The following is a 19,525-nucleotide window of genomic DNA, read 5'->3' as shown; positions in this document are numbered from 1 at the left end:
TTATACCCGCTCTCCCTAAACTGCCCTGAAGCCTCTTCAGTGCTTTCCTTCCAAGTGGGCGAACCCTTCACCATCTCTATTTTAGTAGAAGGACAGATGCCATCTGATGCTTGTGGTGCAGAAGATTGTGTGTGTTGTCTTGGCCTCATTTTGGGTTTTTTTTGTTTGTCTTTTTTCCTTTTTGGCCATGCCATATGGCATGTGGGATCTTGGTTCCCTGATCTTGGTTCCCTAACCAGGAATCAAACCCACGCCCCCTGCAGTGGAAGCACGGAGTCTTAGCCACTGGACCGCCAGGGAAGTCCCATCTTAGCCTTGTTGATGGCCGTTCCTGATTAGGTGTGTAGTCTTTTCTTATAGACTTTTGTACTCTTCCCTTGTCCTAAGGCTGTCTGCCAGTGTCTCTAGTAGCAGCTGTTATATATAAACACTTAATGCGGCCAGTATGGTAAAGCCTACATAATCCCACAGATAATGAGGAGTGGGCTATTGGCCAAGTTTTACTTTTCTGGACATGTCACTTGTGGGGTGGGTGTCTCCAGGGGTGAGGGACGGATTTGCTTCCATCCGTTTCCTGGGCAGTGTCTACAAAGTTATCCCTGGTACGTGATGCTGATAGAGACATATATAGGGCCTTTTTCTGGAATTTCCTCATAGTAGGCCTGATTATGGGGGGAGGTGTTGGGGGTTCTGAGGGAGCCCAGTAAATAACACCATCCTTCCCCTCGGAGGTTTTGAACAAATTGACAAAAAAGACTACAGTTTCAGCGGGTAAATGCCAAACATCACCTTTATCCCCCCAGAAGTCGATGTAAGACATTGTGATTCGTATCTGCAAGGAAGTGGTCTTCCTACTACTGAACCCCAAAATGAGTCAGACTTAACCCATTTGGGGACCCCACCTGAGCCAGGGAGCACTTCCTCTGCAGGGGCACAGTTTGCTGGGAAGAGCTGCAGGCGTGTTCTCTGGGGGCAACTCTCCTCAGAGGGAAAGCGGGAGAGGAAAGGCTAGCCAGCCAGACCCCATTTGCCCCACAGCCTTAGTGCTGAGCACTGCATCTTCCTGGGGCCAGCAGAGTGAGGGGGGGACAAGGTCAGGGCAGTGCCCTACTGGAAGCCTGGAGATGGCATCGCCAGGAGCAACTCCTGAGGAAGTGTTTGTTCTCCCCAACCTTATGCTGAAACTGCAGACTATTTTAAATGCACTCAAGGGCTTCAGAACAACCATGTTTTTAGAAGCACTTGTTATACTCTTATCCGTTAGTTAAAGTAGTCCCTTTGAAGCTTTCTGTTGGGTAATGCTTTTATAACTGTGGTGGTATGATCTGGAATATACTGGAACTAATGTGAAAACTTGTGAAATTTAGATTCTCCTCTGATTGCTTTAAACAGTGGATCTCTGTTCAGTAAGGCCCTGCAGTGGGAGCCATGGGTCATTCAAACTTGAGAGAAAAGGAGCTTCTAACCCAGAGACAGGTATGAAGTCTTCTGAGGCTTAAAACCAGGTAGAAGTTGTGTCTTATGAGAGGATGCATGAAGTGCTGTGGAAGTTTGGAGGCAGGGAGACCAAGGGCTAAGGCTGCCTTGTTCGTCTACACCAGGTCCTACTCCATCTCGGTGGTGGTTTCCACTCTTCTCTTCTTCTTAACTTGGTTTAATCTTAAATGTTTGTGACAAGAAGTTTGAGAGGAGGAATACTTGAAAGGGTAGAGTTTAACTCTTATTCTGAAGGTCTGTTTAATCTCCCACTTCTTACCTTAGCTTTTCAGGTAACTTAATATTCTCTTTTTAAATGAACAAGCATTGGCTTAAGGACCCACTGTGGGGCTTCCCTGGTGGCTCAGTGGTTAAGAATCCGCCTGCCAATGCAGGGGACACGGGTTCGAGCTCTGGTCCGGGAAGATCCCACATGCCGCGGAGCAACTAAGCCCGTGTTCCACAACTACTGAGCCTGCGCTCTAGAGCCCGTGAGCCACAACTGCTGAGCCCATGTACCACAACTACTGAAACCCGCATGCCTAGGGCCCGTGCTCCGCAACAAGAGAAGCCACGACAATGAGGAGCCCACGCACGGCATCAAGGAGTAGCCCCCACTCGCCGCAACTAGAGAAAGCCTGCATGCAGCAACGAAGACCCAACACAGCCATAAATAAAGAAGGAAGGAAGGAAGGAAGGAAGGAGGGAGGGAGGGAGGGAGGAAGGAAGGAAGGAAGGAAAAATTAAAAAAAAAAAAAGGCCTCAGTGTGTCACTGTGATAGGAACTGCCAGTGTGTCCATAGTGCTCTTAAGAAGCTTTCAGTCTCCGTAGAATTAGGCTTTGGATCCCAGAAACACAATCTGAAACTACAAATGTATAGTACCTCTTAGAGATGAACCCATCAGAAACATTGTTACTGGAGGTAAAGATAATTTGGGAACCACAGGACCTATTTTAGGATATGACTTTCATAATAATAATTTTAACATTTGATTACCATCCAAGTAACCTGACGCATGGAACAGTCCCTAACAACTCCAGTCAGTATCTGACTGTTCATAGAACATTTAAGAAACAGAAGATTTGAAAAAAAGAAAAGAAAGAAGGGAAACAGAAGGTGTTGACTGGTGTTGCTAGGGAAGGCTTCGTGGAAGAAGTGACTTGTGTGATAATAATGAATATTTCAATTGCTAATATCTGTTGGGTGATACCACGTGCCAGGTTTTATTCTAAGCATTTTACATTATCATCTCAGTTCATGACCACTGTACTCACCTGAGCAGTATTATCCCTGCTCTACAGATGAGGAAACTGAGGTACTGAGTCATTTAAGTACCTTGCCCAAGGTCTCCAGCTCTAAGTGGTGGAGTTGGGATTTGAATCCAGGCTGACTGAGTTCTTAGTGACTAGGTTCTGTAGGTAGAATAAGGACAACGCATGTGTAGAAGGACAGGGAGGAAACATGGGCAGGTAGAATGACGTGCAGGAATCTCAGTGCTGAGGTGAGGCATTTGGCCGTGGTCTCATGGCAAGTGGGAAGCCATTATAGATTCTTGAGTAGGAGGCTGTTGTCATAGAAACAGGCCGAGATACTCAGGGAGGTGAGCCCAGCAGTGGTGTGTGTGCAGTGTGACTTGGGGTCAGAGCAGAGGGAAGGAGGAAGGGAGGGAGAGAGGGAAGGAGCAACCCCGAGGCCTCACAGAGGCTCTTGTAAATGTTTCTGTGCCTGTCCCCTGAAGGTACTGATTTGAAAATGGTTTGGCTGGGCTTCCTGAATAGGGAATGAGGCCCCTGTGGGTGAAACCAACACTTTCCCATCTCTAAGGCCTCACAGGGGGCCAGCCAGCTGGTCACCAAGTCAGCTTGTTTCTGGGCCTATAGAATAGAGGCTGGCCTCACCCTCAGGCGGTGCTTGAGGGCGGGGCGCTGAAAGGTCCCTTGGGGGATGCACAATGGGCTTCTGCTGCAGTCCAACCTCCTTGTTGGCCTGGGGAAATGGTTGAGGGTGTGACAGGAAGAGGGGAAGCACATATCCTTGTAACAGCCCAGATGGGAGAGCACAATTGCCTCCTACCCGGCATCCTTGCATTCCTGCGCAGTGGCCAGGGCTCCGTCCGGAGCCACGTGGCCTTTGGTGTGCAGATTTTGAACACAAGGCAGTGCCTTTTCAGTTGTTTTCAGTTTTTGCCTTGGCTTCCCAATGCGGCCTGTGTTGTAGTTTGAGCCAGAGGGAACTGCAAAGAACTGCTGGGCCAGACTTCGTCCCGCCTGTTCTCTCTCAGGAAACTCCTCTTTCCCGTGAGAACTTTGGCTCTGCTGTGCTGGTTGAATGGGATGCGATTTCTGTCTTCTCCTGGAGCATTTTTCCCATCTCAAAACATACCAGCCATTTTATTGCAGGTCATTCTTGTCAGTGACCATGTAATTCACGCAGGAACAGTCTTGAGATATTTGATGCTTGTGGGGATTAAAAATCCATTTTAGAATGTAGAACAGCAACCACAAAATGGGCGAGAGATTTAAGCCTCCTGACCGGCACCACTAAATCAAGGTGTAACTTCTGTGTGGAGACCAATGATGACACTTTGAGTTTGGGCGTCCTAGGAAGCTGCACGGGCATTTGGGGAGGGAGGAGAAAGGAAGGCTCTTCTTGTTTCCTGTGGGACAGGAGCCTCTAAGACTAAGCCTGCACTGGGAAAGGGAGGACAGGACATCTACGTGGCTCTCAAGGCTTATTTCCTGCGAGCTGTGTGCCAGGCCGAGGGAAGAAGAGCCCTAAAGGTTCCTGAGTGGAAGAATCCATTTTCTCCATCCCACGTTCCACTTGGTGCCCAGGCTGCTCTGAGGCATTGACATGGGTGGTAGGTAGTACCTGAACCTTTGCGTTGTTTTTTTTTTTTTCTTCCAGAACCAAAACATACTTCCCACATCGTGGAAGACGCGTTTGTGTTGTTGTTCTAGTGTGTTTCTTTGCTTGAAATTTAAATCTTGAAGAATCATTCCTTGTATTGAGAGGAGAAGCTCCTATGATGTTTGTTTTTGATAGCAATCTTTTTTTGTTCCTTCAGGGTTTTTTTTGTTTTTTTTCTTTTTGCGGTATGCGGGCCTCTCACTGTTGTGGCCTCTCCCGTTGCGCAGGCTCAGCGGCATTTGGGATCTTCCCGGACTGGGGCACAAACCCGTGTCCCCTGCATCGGCAGGCGGACTCTCAACCACTGCGCCACCAGGGAAGCCCCCTTCAGTTGTTTTAAAAGGTGTTAATGTTTTGTTTGTACTCTTACTGAATCTCTTTTGGAGACATGGTTTGCTTTATACATTATTTTCTGCTCGTGAGTTTGGGTCAGTTTTCCTCTGAGTAAGAATGTGGAAATTGAACCATTCCTATGATTGGATGAGAAGAGCTTTTCCGTTCTTTTCAGCACAGGATGATAATGTTGCAGGGTAGAGTGGGCTTCAAAGGAGGGTTGGACAAGATCTGACAGGACCCAGAGTTGAGGGGGGCTGAGGGCTGCAGTCTCCTCAGTGTCTTAAAAGCAGCTTCTGAATTCCATTCTCTCCCTGGACTTAATGAAAACCAGCTCTTGATGGTAGAACCCCTGATGCTCCAGCCTCCCCCACTAGCCAGTGATACACCCAGAGACTTCAGGTGCGCCTGGAAATCTCCTAGCTCAGGCATTGTTAAGTTGGCTTACAGGCTCTTGTTTGGCCAGCAGATTTTTCTGTTTTTAATGTGCATTTAGCTGCCTGCTTCTTGCATTTGGCAAGAAGTAAGGGGCTAGCATGCTGTAGCTCGCCACAGGCCCCATCACTGGATGTTTACTTACATCAGGTCCCATACATTTACCCTTACTTCTTGCCCCCCAAGAATAGCATTTGGATTTGAAACTCCTGAAATAGCTTAAACTCTCTGAGTTCATGAGTTTCTGAAAAGACTGTAAATGTCAGAACGGACACCAGGCTTCTTACCCACCCCTGACGGTGAGCAGTAGGGAGGTTGCTTAATGTGCTCCAGTGGTCTTTGCAGATCTTTACGCACAGCCCCAGGCCAGGGCCCGAGAAGCCTGTCTCTGCCGTAACTCGTCTACCCTTGGCACGCTGGAATCTGGCATTTTTATCCAAGTAACTATTTAGAAATTGTTCTGGTCACTTTGGTCCACTGGACTCAATGGACCACTCAGTTACAGGACTAAGTGGAGGTGGGACGCTGCTTGGATCTAAATCTGCCCCTCCTTCAGTTACATTTCCAAGTTACAGTCATCACCTCCCCCCACCCCTTTAAAAAAATCTTAAGTAGGTATTCTACTCGCGATTTCTACAGTTATCATGAAGGCCAAAATTTGCCAGGGAAGGGCAACAGGGATGGATGTTGAGGCTGCCAACTGTGGATTTAGGCCCCTGGAACAGAGGTAGCAGGATGGGCTTAAAGGACTTTTCTCTATTTATTCAGAAAATCCAGTCTCTCTCAACACATTCCCTGGAGGTGATATATAAATTAGCTTTGGTCTGTATTTCTCAGTCATTTTCACTGTTCATTAGAAGAAGGAGATGTGGTAATGGGAAATTCATGTACATTAGCTGTATTAACATAAGATTATGTGGACATAAGTGGATGAAAATGAAATAAAGGAGGACTGTTTATAGCCAGGCTCGTTCCGAGGCCATATCCACATCTGGCCATCCATTCCCCCCACCCCGCCCCCCGCGAGTGTAGTGGTCACCTCCTGGCCTGAGCCCTTCTCCTTTGCCTGCTTTCCCTGAGCCGTGCTTTCATTTTCTGCTTTGGTTATTCCTAATGTTTATCTGCTGGTTGAGGCACACTTTTCTCAGGACAGTGCTGGGGACAGATCCATTCTCCCCCTTTTTTCTAGGTCCAGTGCTGACCACATACTTTACCCACGCAGGTCATAAAAGGGTTGGGTTTCTACTCTGCATTCAGGCAATCCTGATTCGACCCCACCAGGCTCCTTGATGTCCTGTTCCAATTGTCTTATTTAGATTTGGATTGTCCCCATGTCCCTAGCTTCACACGTTCACTTCCCCTCAGACTTCTTTCTCCAGATAACTAACCCCATGGGTGACCCCATGAGGATGCTGTTTGTACTTGTATGTCTCCCAGATGATACTCCATTTTCAAATTCTGGAGTTCCCACAGTGTAGCAACTGTAGATGAACACAGAAGCTACTTTCCTTAGAAACGACTTAGATTTCAAAACGCTCTCCTGAGTATACACCCTGTGGTCAGTTCACAGTGACATTTAACCATACTTCGGTGGTTCCTAGAGTTGACAGAGCTTTGATCCAGCATGTTAGAGATGCTGAAATTTGGTAACGAGCTACTCTACTTTTTTTTAACCTACAGTATTAGGAATATGAAAGCATTAGAATAAGTATTGGTTTTGGGAAAGCCCTCCCAGTCCCGTTCCCGTTCCCGTCCCCATCACAGGGGGTAAAAAAAAAAAAATACATGAAACAAAGTTACTAGTTAAAGGATCTAGTTAAACAGATAAGAGATGGAAAAAAGGATGCAGCTCCCATTCATAAGTGTTCTGCCCAGTGAAGAGACAGCAGGTACTATGCGATGTTAGGTGTCACGCAGAGAAGATATTGCTCTCTTTTTAGAGTATACTTTGGATAAAACATGATTTTAAAGTGGAAGAATCTTAAGTTATAACCCTAACCACCCCCCTCATTTGACAGATGAGAGGTTGTGGCGCAGGGCAGGGAGGTGGCTTGTCCAACGCCATGACACCAGGTAGAGCTGGGACAAGGACCCAGGAGTGCTGGTTCCCGGCCAGGGGTGCCTCTCTGGCCTGTACGACTGGGTTCGGCTGTTGCTCAGATGTTCACAGAAGTAGCAGAGGAAGCCTTAGCAAACTTATCCTTCCTCTTGATTCCTGATCTTTCTTCTGGACTTGCTGGTGAGGGAGAAGTATTTCCTCTGGAAATAGTACCACCTCGGGCCCTCAGTGGCTTTCTTAGCTTATCTTCCCCACTTGCCTCCTTCCCTTTGTAAAGCCAGAAGCTGGGCTCTAGGGATGATGGTTAGTCTGAAATAAAAAATAGGGGCAACCACAAATCCAATACTTATTTATTCGTTGGCGTTGCATGTGAAATAGAACCTGCCTTCAAGTTGTGTTTGGTGTGACCATCTTTTCAAAGTAAACAAACAGCAGCAATGAAAAATATTCCAGTTTGATCCCAAACACCATGTAGTTTGTTGCAGCATAGAATGACAGGTATTCATGCTGAAGCTGGAAAGTCTGGCTCTTGTTTTGATCTTGGTCATTACTGGTTTCATGTTAAGAGAACTGTGTACCTGAGACGTAGCATCATGCATTGAAGTTTTCGGGAGTAGAACTCTCCATTCTCAGCTGGCATTTTATGCTTTTGTGTTAGAACAAGTGTTGAATTAGTGCCAAAAAAAATATTGCTGACCCAGTTATTTGAGTCTGGAGTATTTTTTTTTAATCCAGCTGAGATAGAATGCTTTTCAAAAGTCCTCGTTCTGAACAGCAACTGAGTTCTTTGTATGGTTGTACTTTATATGTGTCCAGTGTATCAGCGAGTGTGTTTCTGAGGTTAAAGGTGGGCCTGGGCCATTGAACTTCAAGTTCTTTGTAGAACATGGAGGGAAAATTCTCACTGTGGCCTGATCAAGGTTTCCCTGGGGTGCGCTGGCAGTGAGGTTCCACCTCTTAAATCTTGTGGGTCCCCTCCTCTCTAAGTTGGGGTGACTCTGGGGACACATGTTTCCAAACAGTTTTATCTTAGGTCTCAAGTTCATCCAGGCATAACACCACCTGGAGAAAACAGTCCCTGCAGCCCTCCCATCCCTCGCTTCTCTCATGGCTCAGGCCCCAACCTCCTGTGCTCAGTGAATGCGGGGAGAGTGATGGTTGGAAATAGTGTGGTTCTACAGGCAGTGATTTGAACTAATGTAAACCCTGCTGAGAGCCTTTTTGAGTCTGAACCAAAGACAAAGAGGTTTGATCCTAGTCCAGTAATAATGAGCTTACCAGGAGCCAGAAAACAAGAAACAATAGTTATTGTCCTCGGTCTGGAGGATCCATTACCCAGAAGCTTTGGGGGAGCATCGGATGTTAACAGGATCTCTATTTCAGGATCCATCCAATTGTAGGAGGGGTACAATGATAAGATGTGAGAACTGAAGTTTTCCTGATCCTTTTTTCTGTGACCATCAAAAAAGCACCTGTTAAGCAACTGTCCATAGACGGGACCGCGAAGCTCTCTGCAGATAAATGGGACAGACAAGAGCTTATGGTTGGAAACAGCTCTGTTATAAAAATGGAGCCAGAGGGAACAAATAGCACAATACACAACAGTAGCCTCAGATCGCTGGGAGCAGGAAACATAAATATTGTGAATAGTTGAGTCTTGATACTTGATAACAGAGTTTAAAGGGTGATGGCGTTACTTGGTTAGACTGTAATCCGAGTTCATGTTTTAAAATATCTTTTAAGTCACGTAATTGATCCCTTCCTCCCTCCCCCCCTCCCTCCCTCCTTTCTTTCCTGCCTATGTAAGTGCCAGGCACTGTGGCAGGTGCAGGGGATGTGGGTGTGAGTAACATACAGTTGTCCTTAGAGAATTGGGCCTCAGGTGGAAAGTGTATAAAGAAGGTGCCCCCAGCGTTAGGCTGCATAGTTAAAAATAATCTGGGGCTTCCCGGGTGGCGCAGTGGTTGAGAGTCCGCCTGCCGATGCAGGGGACACGGGTTCGTGCCCCGGTCCGAGAGGATCCCACATGCCGCGGAGCGGCTGGGCCGGTGAGCCATGGCCGCTGAGCCTGTGCGCCTGGAGCCTGTGCTCCGCAGCGGGAGAGGCCACAACAGTGAGAGGCCCGTGTACCGCAAAAACAAACAAACAAAAATCTGAATTCGTTAGCAACTGTTGGAGACGGTGGTGTCAGCTGTCCCTTCTGTTGACCTTTGGGGTGACGTTAGAACTCAGGAGTGCTTTTTCCACGTCCACATGGGAGACTGGGAGCCGAGGTGAGGTAGGAGGTTTGTAAAAGGGACTGGAGTGTGTTGCCCTCTAAAGCAGGGTTGAGCTTAATCACAAGGGGGGTTGGGTATTTGGGGGGGCTGTGGTTTTTAAATTTCAGTGAGGCTGTTTATACAGTCTTAAAATTAAGTCTAAAATTATCTCTCTACATGCCGGCTTTCATCTATGTGGGTTTTATTTTTGGTTCCACACGCCATGTTTGTATAACAGATGTGAGGTTTTTTCCTACTATGCGGGCTTCTGACCCACAGAAAAAAAAGCATTGAACTCACAGGCATGTCCTCCACCACCTCCTCCACAAAGCTTTTTTTTTTTGCAGGCAGATAAATTAAAATCCTTAAGCTGCAGCTCTGAAAATGACATATGGGAGATGTACGATTTAATTCTCTTAAAGCACAAGTTCCGCCAGTCGCATCTCTGCTGTTCCTTTGACTTAGGATCCGTAGAGTAAGTCATCACCAGTTGTCATTTGCCTTTGAGATGCTAATTCATGCTTCAGCAGCAGCTCAGCGCAGCTCCTCAGCTCTACTTCCTAGTCCTGGGCCGGGGAAACTTTTCCTGTAAAGAGCCAGCTAGTAAACGTTTCAGCTGGGAGGGCCTTGTGGTCTTTAGCAACTACTCAACTCTGCAGCCAAAACAGAATGCCAGCAAATGAGCGTGGCCGTGTTCTCTATTTACATGAACAGGAGCTAGCTGGATTTGACCCACACTCTGTCCTTTGCTTCGCTGGCCTGTGGTAGACCTCAGTGGCCCTGTGCCTGTCATATGCAGTTATTCTCTCCTTCTCCCTGAAGGGGAAACTTGAATGGCCTAAACTTTGTGCTGAGGGTACCGGAGCTCCTGATTAAGTTGCAAATACTGGGCTGTGTGAGCTTGTATGTACTGGGTTGACTAGGCAAGAACAATGTAGGGATAAATTCAGTGTGACACGTTCAACAATATGATGTCTTACTCTTCCTGGCCTTTTGAAATACATGGTAAATCATTCACAGGTTAAAAAAAATAATCATCAGCCCTTCTTTTTAGGTAGCCAAACCAAGCATTTTGGTGATTGGGAAGAAGTGGGGATGGAGAAAATGAGTGTGTGGGTACCCCAGTTCTTTGCTCCTGGGGGCCCCCAATTCCTGGTCCAGTGTAAAATGGGAAAGATGCTGGGCCAGAAACTGAAATGTCTGCCTGGCCGGATTCTCAGAACTAGGATTGGGGAACAGGTGACTAGGGGCTCTCAGAATCTTGAGGGTATAGGTTTGGTAGGATTCAGTCTTTTGGAGGATATTAGGTTCTTGTGTCCCACCTAAGGCAAAATCATGGATAGTTGAAATTAAACCATGAAAATGCCTGAAATATCCATAAAGCAGAGCACACATGGCTTTGTGTGTACAGCATTTCACTAGAAAGGTAGCTCCTTGTTAGCATGGATTTTTTAGCCTGTTTTATTCGCTGCTTGAATCTCCATATCCTAGAACAGTACCTGTACATAGTAGATATGAATGAGTCAGGGAACGAGCAAACCCTGTGCTGTGACGCTTAGGTACAGTTATATAATATATCGTGTGGGATGAAGAATACACACGTAAACTCTAATTTCACTGGGCTTTTAATAATTATTTACAGAAAACAGCCATGAGCGTAGTTGGATTTGCATGTGATATGTAACCACTCTATTCCAGGTTCACAAGTTCAAGAGGAAGTTAGCTGATTTGGTGCTCACTTAGGCCATAAGCACATCTTCCCACTGATGAGTGGTCTGACTAGAAAGCTCTGCCTGTTTAGACATTTAGTCCTCTTAACAGAAACTTCAGCATCTCTGTGTTCAAGAGAGAACTGTCAGTGGGCCTTGTTCCTCTCAGGGGGACACAGAGTTCTCTATCAGACACTGCATTCTGTGGGAGGGAGTGTGGGCCAATAACCGTATTTGCCATCTAGAACAAAGTCCAGGCCTCCATAGCTGCAGTTTTGTCCCTGAGGTTAGGTGTGGATTTGTTTTCTGGACTCGGAGGGCCCCCCTGTTTCCACCCCTTTTCTCTTGATTATGGGGGGCAGTGCTTACTGAGATGCTGACCCTAGGGGGGAGCAGCAGAGACTTTCCTGGCTCCGAGATGGGTGTGTAGGGGGCTCTGCGGGCATCTCTGTGCCTCTCTCCTGTTCTCCCTGTTCCCCCCAACCCTAGAGTTTTCAGAAACCCTCCCTGGGGAGAGTTTGGCAGTGTCGGTTAAAATTTAACCAATTTTATGACTCAGTATTCATCTTCTGGATGTCAGTCCTCCTAAATGCTCTACCTGTGCAGAGAGAGATAAGCACAATATGGGAACTATCCATTGTACATTGTTTATAAGAGTGAAAACTCAGAAACAACGTAAATGTCTGCCACTAGCGTCACAGAAACTAAATTATGATTGGTCTGGGTTGTGGATTTCTGTATAGTAGTTAAAAAGGATGCAAATAGACTTATGTGTTGAACACGCAACAATCTGTGAGACGTAATGAGAGGGGAATAACACAGCAAAGGGCCTAAAAGGATACACATGAAAGCGTGACAGTGGTTCCCTCTGGGAAGCAGTCAAGTTAGGGTTGGAGTAATGATGGGCAAGGGGATTCAGTTATCTATATCTGTTATAACTTACATTTTCTTTGGCAACAAGAATATAATTACATATTGCTTGTATAATTGTAAATAAATATGTTTTAGAATGATGCTTGGACTCTTATATTTGCAGTTAGATTTCTCGAAAGCAGGGGTGAAAGGGCCGCTGGGTTCACTTCCTGCCCGCCACCCAGCCCTCCTGACTGTCTCCTCTGCTCAGCCTTCAGCCCTCAGTCTGGCTTCTGCCCCCATCTGCTCTAGAGAATATTCTGATCCCTGCCCCAAATGACTCTTTGTTGGCAAATCCAATCTGCGTCGTCGTCGCATTGGTGGTATTTGACACGCTCTGCTTCTTGAAAGCCTCCCTCAGCTTCTCTCTGGTTCTGTACCTTTTCAGTTTCTTCCTTGGTTTTTTTCCCCTTCTTCCCAGTCCCCAAAGGTTTGCATTCCCCAGCATTCTGGGCTGTTCCCACCTCTGTCTCCCTCCCCCTCCTCTACCCTCATTCCTCTCCAGGTGAGTTTGTTTACTCCATTGAGTGCCTCCTTTGCCATCTCTGCTGGTCACTACCAAGTCCTTCTCTCTAGTCCTGCTATCTTTCTGGAGCACTGCACCCTTGCTTAGCCATCTGCCCACATTTCCCCCGGATACTGGCCGCCTGTCGTTAAGAGAATGACTGCCCCTCCATCCTGAAACCGCTCTCCTGTGATTCCTATCCACTGCTGGGCCGCCGTCCAACCAACTGCCATGCTAGGAACTGGGAATCTTAGTTCTGGGTTCCTCTGCCTTTCTTCCTAGGCCCCATCAAATCAGCACAACGGGACCTGTCTATTCCATGGCCCCAATCCCCACTGCCGTTGCCTAATTGAAGATTTATATGAGTTTTCGCTGGGATTAACTCTTCTCTCTCCTTCAAGATGAGTAACTGGCGTGATTCTTGTTTGTACATTCTGCCTTCATGTTCCCTTAATTCCCTGAGCAGATTGACGCTAGCTGTCGCCTGCTTCCCTTCTGAGGAAGAGCCCGTCGTGCCATCATTATTAGTCAGTTCTCTGCAAGTTGTCTTGTTTGGATTGAAAGCTTATCATTTAAAGTTTGGTTGGAGTTGTTTTCTAACTGTCTAATCATATTTGGGGTGGTTTGATCCTGACGAATTGCTCATGGTGGAGGAGAAGCTGTGAGCACCAGTGCCGTCTCTGTCTTACATGCTTCTGAGATTCTGGGGAGTTACTATTTGGGGATGTTAAGTTCCTGTTGGCAGAGGTGGCAGGGTCAAATAAAACCAGGCTCGGTGAAGTTTTAGTTCCCCTTATGGCTTTTAATAATGACACAATGTAGACTTTTCTCATAAAAATGTCTAGAAACCCGAACAAAAGAGATGTGAGATTGTAACTGTTTTTAAAAATAGCCCCCCCCCCACAAAAAGGGCCTCAAAGGTAATAATTTACAGAGAAATGAGCCTTGGTTGCTAGAGGCCGTTGAGGGGAGGATGGAAGCTGATCTTAGTGTTCCCTGTTTCACAGCTCCTGTCCGTGGGTGGGTAACAGACAGGCATCACTCTCATGGACACTGGAATTTTTCCACAGACAAAAAGAAATTGTCTTAGAAAGTTTGAAAATAAGTGGAATATCAAAAAGGGGAGAGGGTCTCGATTCTGAAATTCATTTCAAGTAAGAGATACTAAACAGAACCTACAGGTATGGTTCTTATAGGTTTTATGGTATCACTCCTGCTCAGCTGCCCAAAGCTTTCTCTGCAGCTTGGTTTCATTCAGTGCCCTAAAAATTTGATGTAATGAAATGTAAGACTCATTCGCTTTGCTAATATGCCATTTTCTCATCTCTCCCAAATAATATTTTAATATTATAGGAGCACGCCGCTCCTTTTCCTCTTCATTTCTGTAAGAAACACTCCCAAATTCTATACTTTATTTCTAAGTTTGCAGCATGTGGGCCCCTGGCCAACTAGACCTGTAAGCCTTTCTATAGCTCTTCTATTGTTTGTTTGTATTTATTTACCTGAGATTGAAATTGTTTTGGAGGCATAGCTAGCATCTCTTCTATATAGATGAGTTACGGGGATTTTCTGTCTTCCATCTCTTTGAGCTTAATACTTGTGTTGATGTTTCAAAATGTCTTCTCTGATTTGGGAGTTCAGACATATTTTCTTTTGGGTGGCAACTAGGTCTCTGAAAGATAGGTAGTGAACACTGTTTTTTAGAACTCAATTCTTATACAGGCATACCTTGTTTTGTTTTGTTGTCCTTTACTTTATTGCACTTCGCAAATACTGCGCTTTTTACAAATTAAAGGTTTGTGGGAATGCTGCATCTAGCAAGTCTGTTGGTGCCATTTTCTCAGCAGCATTGTTCACTTCATGTCTCTGTGTCACACTTCGGTAATTCTCACGATATTTCAAACTTTTTCATTATTATTATTTTTGTTATGTGATCAGTGATCTTTGATGTTACTGCCATGACTCACTGAAGGCTCAGATGATGGTTAGTGTTCTTTTAGCAATAAAATATTTTTAAATTAAGGTCTATACACTGCTTTTTAAAAAAAAAACACATAGTGCTATTGCACACTGAATAGACTGCAGTGTAGTGTAAACATAATTTTTATATGCACTGGGAAACCAAAAGATTTGTATGACTCGCTTTATTGAGACATGTGCTTTATTGCAGTGGTCTGGAACTGAACCCGCAGTATCTCTGATGTATGCCTATATATATGTGCCAGGGAAGGATTCACCTTATTGAAAGTTACCCTGTACAGTTGTCTGTTGGTATCTCTGGGGGATTGGTTCCAGGACGCTATCGGATACCAAAATCCACCAATGCTCAAGTACCTTATATAAAATGACATTGTATATTACTTAGGCCCATCCTCTTATATTCTTTAAATCATCACTAGATTATTTATAATATCTAATACTATGTAGATAGTTACTGGTACATGACAAATTCAAGTTTCACTTTTTGGAACTTCCTGAAAAATACAATTTTTTTTTTTAATATTTTCCATTTGTGGTTAGTTGAATCCACAGGTGCAGAACTGGCAGATATGGGAGTCCAACTGTAACTTTCAATATGAATCCTTTGTAAAGTGAATAGAGCATCTACTGAGTTCTAAGATGTTCATCTCCCCCCATGTTTAAATCAGAATGCATCAACCAGTCAGGGGTTCATGTAATGTGCCTAACTCCCTCCCCGAGAAGTTCTTTTTATAAAATAGTACCTTAGAGTTAAGGAAGTTTACTTAATGGCTACTATGGATAAGGAACTGTGATGAGCACTTTTTACAGCGATTCACTGATTTAATTCTCAGGGTTGGAAGTCCATGTGAGCTTTTTATTCTTCCTGATAATTTGTGGCTCTTAGTTTGGTTGCTTGAGGGTTGGGGGGAAACCCTTGCCCTTGGGTCTGTACAGAACCAACACAGTTGCAGTGTCCTTGGATGCCCAGAACCAGGCATAAGAGGTAACACCCTTAGCAGGCCTGTCCCCTCTACCCCACGGTGTGGAATCTGTGTGTAATGTATGTTTTCTTTTTCTAAAACCGGGATGGAGCTTGGAACAGCAAATATTTAATCAGAGCAGATTCCCCTCGCTAAATCCTGCCAGCTTGTTCAACTCGGAGGTTCTTTGCCTAAAAATATTCACCACGTACTGAAGGCTAAACGACTAAGTCACCCACAGAGCATAAAGCAGGTCTTAGTATTTGGAGCAGGGGGTTGTTTGCCTACTGATATTTTGGATGAAGTGTGCAGTGCCACATACTCACCCTTTGATGAGCCTAAGGGCCTCTGGCGGTAAACAAGGGTTTTAGGGGAGGGGGGATTTGTGGGGGATTGTAGGGTAGGCGTTCAGGCTTGCTGGCAGTAGTGTTCTTCTTGAACTGATCTGAGAAGGAGAAGAGAGAAGAGGGTGTGGGGTAGGCAGGTGGAGAAGAGTCTAATCGGGAAAGATGGGCTGGTGTAGACGAAAGGGATGCTGCCATGCACGTGTTACAGTGGAAGTGAGGGCAGCGGGGTGCAGCAGGGATTAGCTTTGCTGATAGAGTGGGACACGGAAGGGAGGGAAAAGAAGAGTTCCATGAATATTACAGAGCAGTAAATCCCATATGAACAAAACAGGACTAAGTGAGGTGGCATGGCGCCTCCTTTTACAGATTTAATGCAATGTTACCTCCTTATTTTTGGTACCACTCACACGGGTGCAGCTTTTGTTTCCTGCTAGAGGCTCTGAAACGTTCACTTGTGTGGCGTCCCCCATTACTTCAGTATGTGAGGATCTTAACCATGTGAGTTTGCTCACTCACTGTGAAACACTGCTAAAAATTCAAGGTCCTTCAGAAGGCCCTTCCTGACTTCTCATTACCTGGGTGAGGGCACTTCCTGTATCCCGTATCCTTATCGCTATACTGAAGCAACTTCCAGGCCAGCCGTTCTCACTGGGATGCTCCAAGGCGCTTCCAACCCTATGTGTTAAAAGCAAACTCCCGATCTGTTCTTTTCAGTTCCACTCTTCGTCCTCTGCCAACCCTACTCCCCCACCATCCCCAACAGCTTTAAAAAAGCAGAAGAGGGCTTCCCTGGTGGCGCAGTGGTTGGGAGTCCGCCTGCCGATGCAGGGGACGCGGGTTCGTGCCCCGGTCCGGGAAGATCCCACATGCCGCGGAGCGGCTGGGCCCGTGAGCCATGGCCGCTGAGCCTGCGGGTCCGGAGCCTGTGCTCCGCAACGGGAGAGGCCACAACAGTGAGAGGCCCGCGTACCGCCAAAAAATAAAAAAATTAAAAAAATAAAAGCAGAAGAGAACCTTCCCCGCATCCTTCACTTTCTCGCCATCCCTACAGTCCTGCCAACTATGACTTCTAGCCACAGAATTTCAGTTTTCTCTGCTAGTAGTTTACCTCCTTCGATTGTTATCTGGACTGTTAATCCAGTGGCCCTGTAATTTATCCTCCTGCCTCAAACCTGTCCCTTTCCCATATGTTCACCACTTTGCAGCTAAAGGCATTCCAGCTTAAATAGTTGTTTCCCTTACAGGGTGGGAGCCAGACTCCTTAGCATGGCATACACCTGGCCCTTCCCACCAAGACCCTGCCTTCTTTTGAGCTTCATCTCTTGCCAAGGAATGCTTTTTTAGCATAAATATGTCCCATGCAATATTTAGTCTAAGTATGTCCCAAGTGTTGTTATATTAAAAAATTAGTTATTATTTATCCAAAATTTAAATTTAACTAGACATTCTGTATTTTATTAGGCTTAGTGTTTTACCTGGCTTGGTCAAAAATATAGTAGTGTCTCTCTTTATGCATTTATTTCTTGCTCTGATCAAAAAGAAATAGGAGTTGCAGGAACTTGCTGACTGCAAAGTATTTGGCATTTCTTTATGAAACCTTTTTTTTTTTTGGCTGTGCCACGTAGCATGCAGGATCATAGTTCCCCAACCAGGGATCAGACCCGTGTCCCCTGCAGTGGAAGTGCGGAGCGTAACCCCTGGACCGCCAGGGAAGTCCCATGAAATCTTTTATAGCTATTCATGCAAATTGAGGTATCCTAATAGGGTCTCAGTATTAATGCTTTTTTGCCCGAGGCATTAATTTCGAAAAACATGCTTTGTTTGGAAAAGCATGTTTGAGATTCAGGTGTAGTAATGATTGCAGCTCTTTTCTGAGGGAGGGAACCCTCGTGGAGGAAGATGAACTGCAGTTAAATTTAGTCTTCCTTCTGTTTATGGAAATCTTAATAACCTCCACTGTTGTTGTTTCTTTAGGATATTTTCTGGAGAAGAAACTAAATTATCATGCTTCAGTTTTACCTCTAGTTTTATGTCATTTTTTTCCTGGTTTTTTTTTTTTTTTTGTCTTGTGAGTAAAGGCTGTAATGTGATTTTCAACTTATTTTCTGTTCTAAAGAGTATTCAGCTTTGATGTTGGTAAGAAGCAAGTTTTTTTTTTTTTAAACACTGACTAAATCTTTATTTTCTGACATTAGTAGAAACGTGCTGCTTGTTCTCATAATGTAAGATTTTAATTATTCTGATAATGTAAGTGGGTTTTACATTAAAACCTTCTAATTGTACTAGAATAAATCATTATCAATATTTATCAGAAGATTAAGGTCCATAAATAAAGAGCTCCAGTGGATCAAGAAAAAAAATCCAATTAACTGCCAATTCACAGAGAATAATACAAATGGCCGTAAATTTAAGAAAAGATGTGAACCTTACTAGTAATGAGGAAGGTGGACATTAAAACAAGACAGTGGTTTTTAACCTTTAAATTTGGTGCTCAGGTTGGGAATGTGAGCAGTCTCAAATATTACTGGTAGGATGTAAAGGCAGCCTTTAAAAGTGTGATCTGACTTTATCTCGTGAAATTTTAAAATGTAGATACTACTTGACCCACTGATTTCATTTCCAGGTCAGGAGCTTATCCTATATAAATAATGGCATATGTGCAATTATTCTCTCTATTTATGCATTTCAAGAAAAATTATACCCGTGGGACTTCCCTGGTGGTCCAGTGGGTAAGTCTCCGAGCTCCCAATGCAGGAGGCCTGGGTTCGATCCCTGGTTGGGGAACTAGATCCCACAGGCCGCAACTAAGACATCTGCAGGCCGCAACGATAGATTCCACATGATAGATTCCGCATGCCGCGACTAAGACCGGCACAGCAAAAATGAATGAATGAATAAAGAAAAATATACCTGTGTATTATAAGTATCATTTTTTAAAACTCTGATGCTGGATTTCAGAATTCATTAGGAGTAAGTGGAGGTGGAGTGGTATGTTATGAGCACTATATGTTTAAGAAAGATTCAGAGAAAGAAAGAGGTCTTTGGAAGAGAGTTTCTTCTCAGTCTTAATTTCTCTCTGCACGTGGTGTATTTCACATTGGATTTTGACTTGTAGGCTGAAAGAACACTCCATTGGCAGCCCTTCTTTTCCTAGTTTTAACAAATGACTTTTTCTCTTTTTCTTCAGATCCCTTTTTTCGAAGATATCTGTAAAGGCATTAAAGCTGGCGACACCTGTGAGAAGCTGGTGGGGTATTCTGCGGTATATAGAGTCTGTTTTGGAATGGCCTGTTTCTTCTTTATATTCTGCCTCCTGACCTTGAAAATCAACAACAGTAAAAGTTGTAGAGCCTATATTCACAATGGGTGAGTCTTTGTGGGGATCCTTTCACCGTTCCTTATATTCAGAGCAACATTCCAGGACCTCTTCCACTCTTCAGACCCTCTGACTGCTTTCCTCTAGTTGAAATTGTTGACACTGATTTTAGGGAAGGTGGAACTTATACTTACCACCACACAGTGGCCTAAGAACTGGAATCCTATTTGTAACACCTGGTACCATAATGAGAAATGCATTGGAGATAAAAGTTTATTTCTTGTACCAAGAGCTTCCCCCAGGTCACTTCCACCCTTCAAC

General features: G+C 45.0%; 1 protein-coding gene across 4 annotated transcripts in view; it reads left to right on the top strand.

The window, feature by feature from the left end:
- The window catches only part of SERINC5 (serine incorporator 5), a 185,712-nt gene that overhangs the window by 135,171 nt on the left and 31,016 nt on the right, over positions 1-19,525 (top strand). For all 4 annotated transcript variants that reach the window (XM_081232043.1, XM_081232045.1, XM_081232044.1 and 1 more), the window contains one exon: positions 19,076-19,254. In XM_081232043.1, coding sequence (XP_081088169.1) covers positions 19,076-19,254 — 179 coding nt within the window. The remainder of the gene's footprint in view (positions 1-19,075; positions 19,255-19,525) is intronic.

Source organism: Mesoplodon bidens (genome assembly GCF_964165515.1).
Source record: "Mesoplodon bidens genome assembly, chromosome: 4".
NCBI lineage: Eukaryota > Metazoa > Chordata > Mammalia > Artiodactyla > Ziphiidae > Mesoplodon > Mesoplodon bidens.
This window is presented reverse-complemented; position numbering and strand designations above follow the sequence as displayed.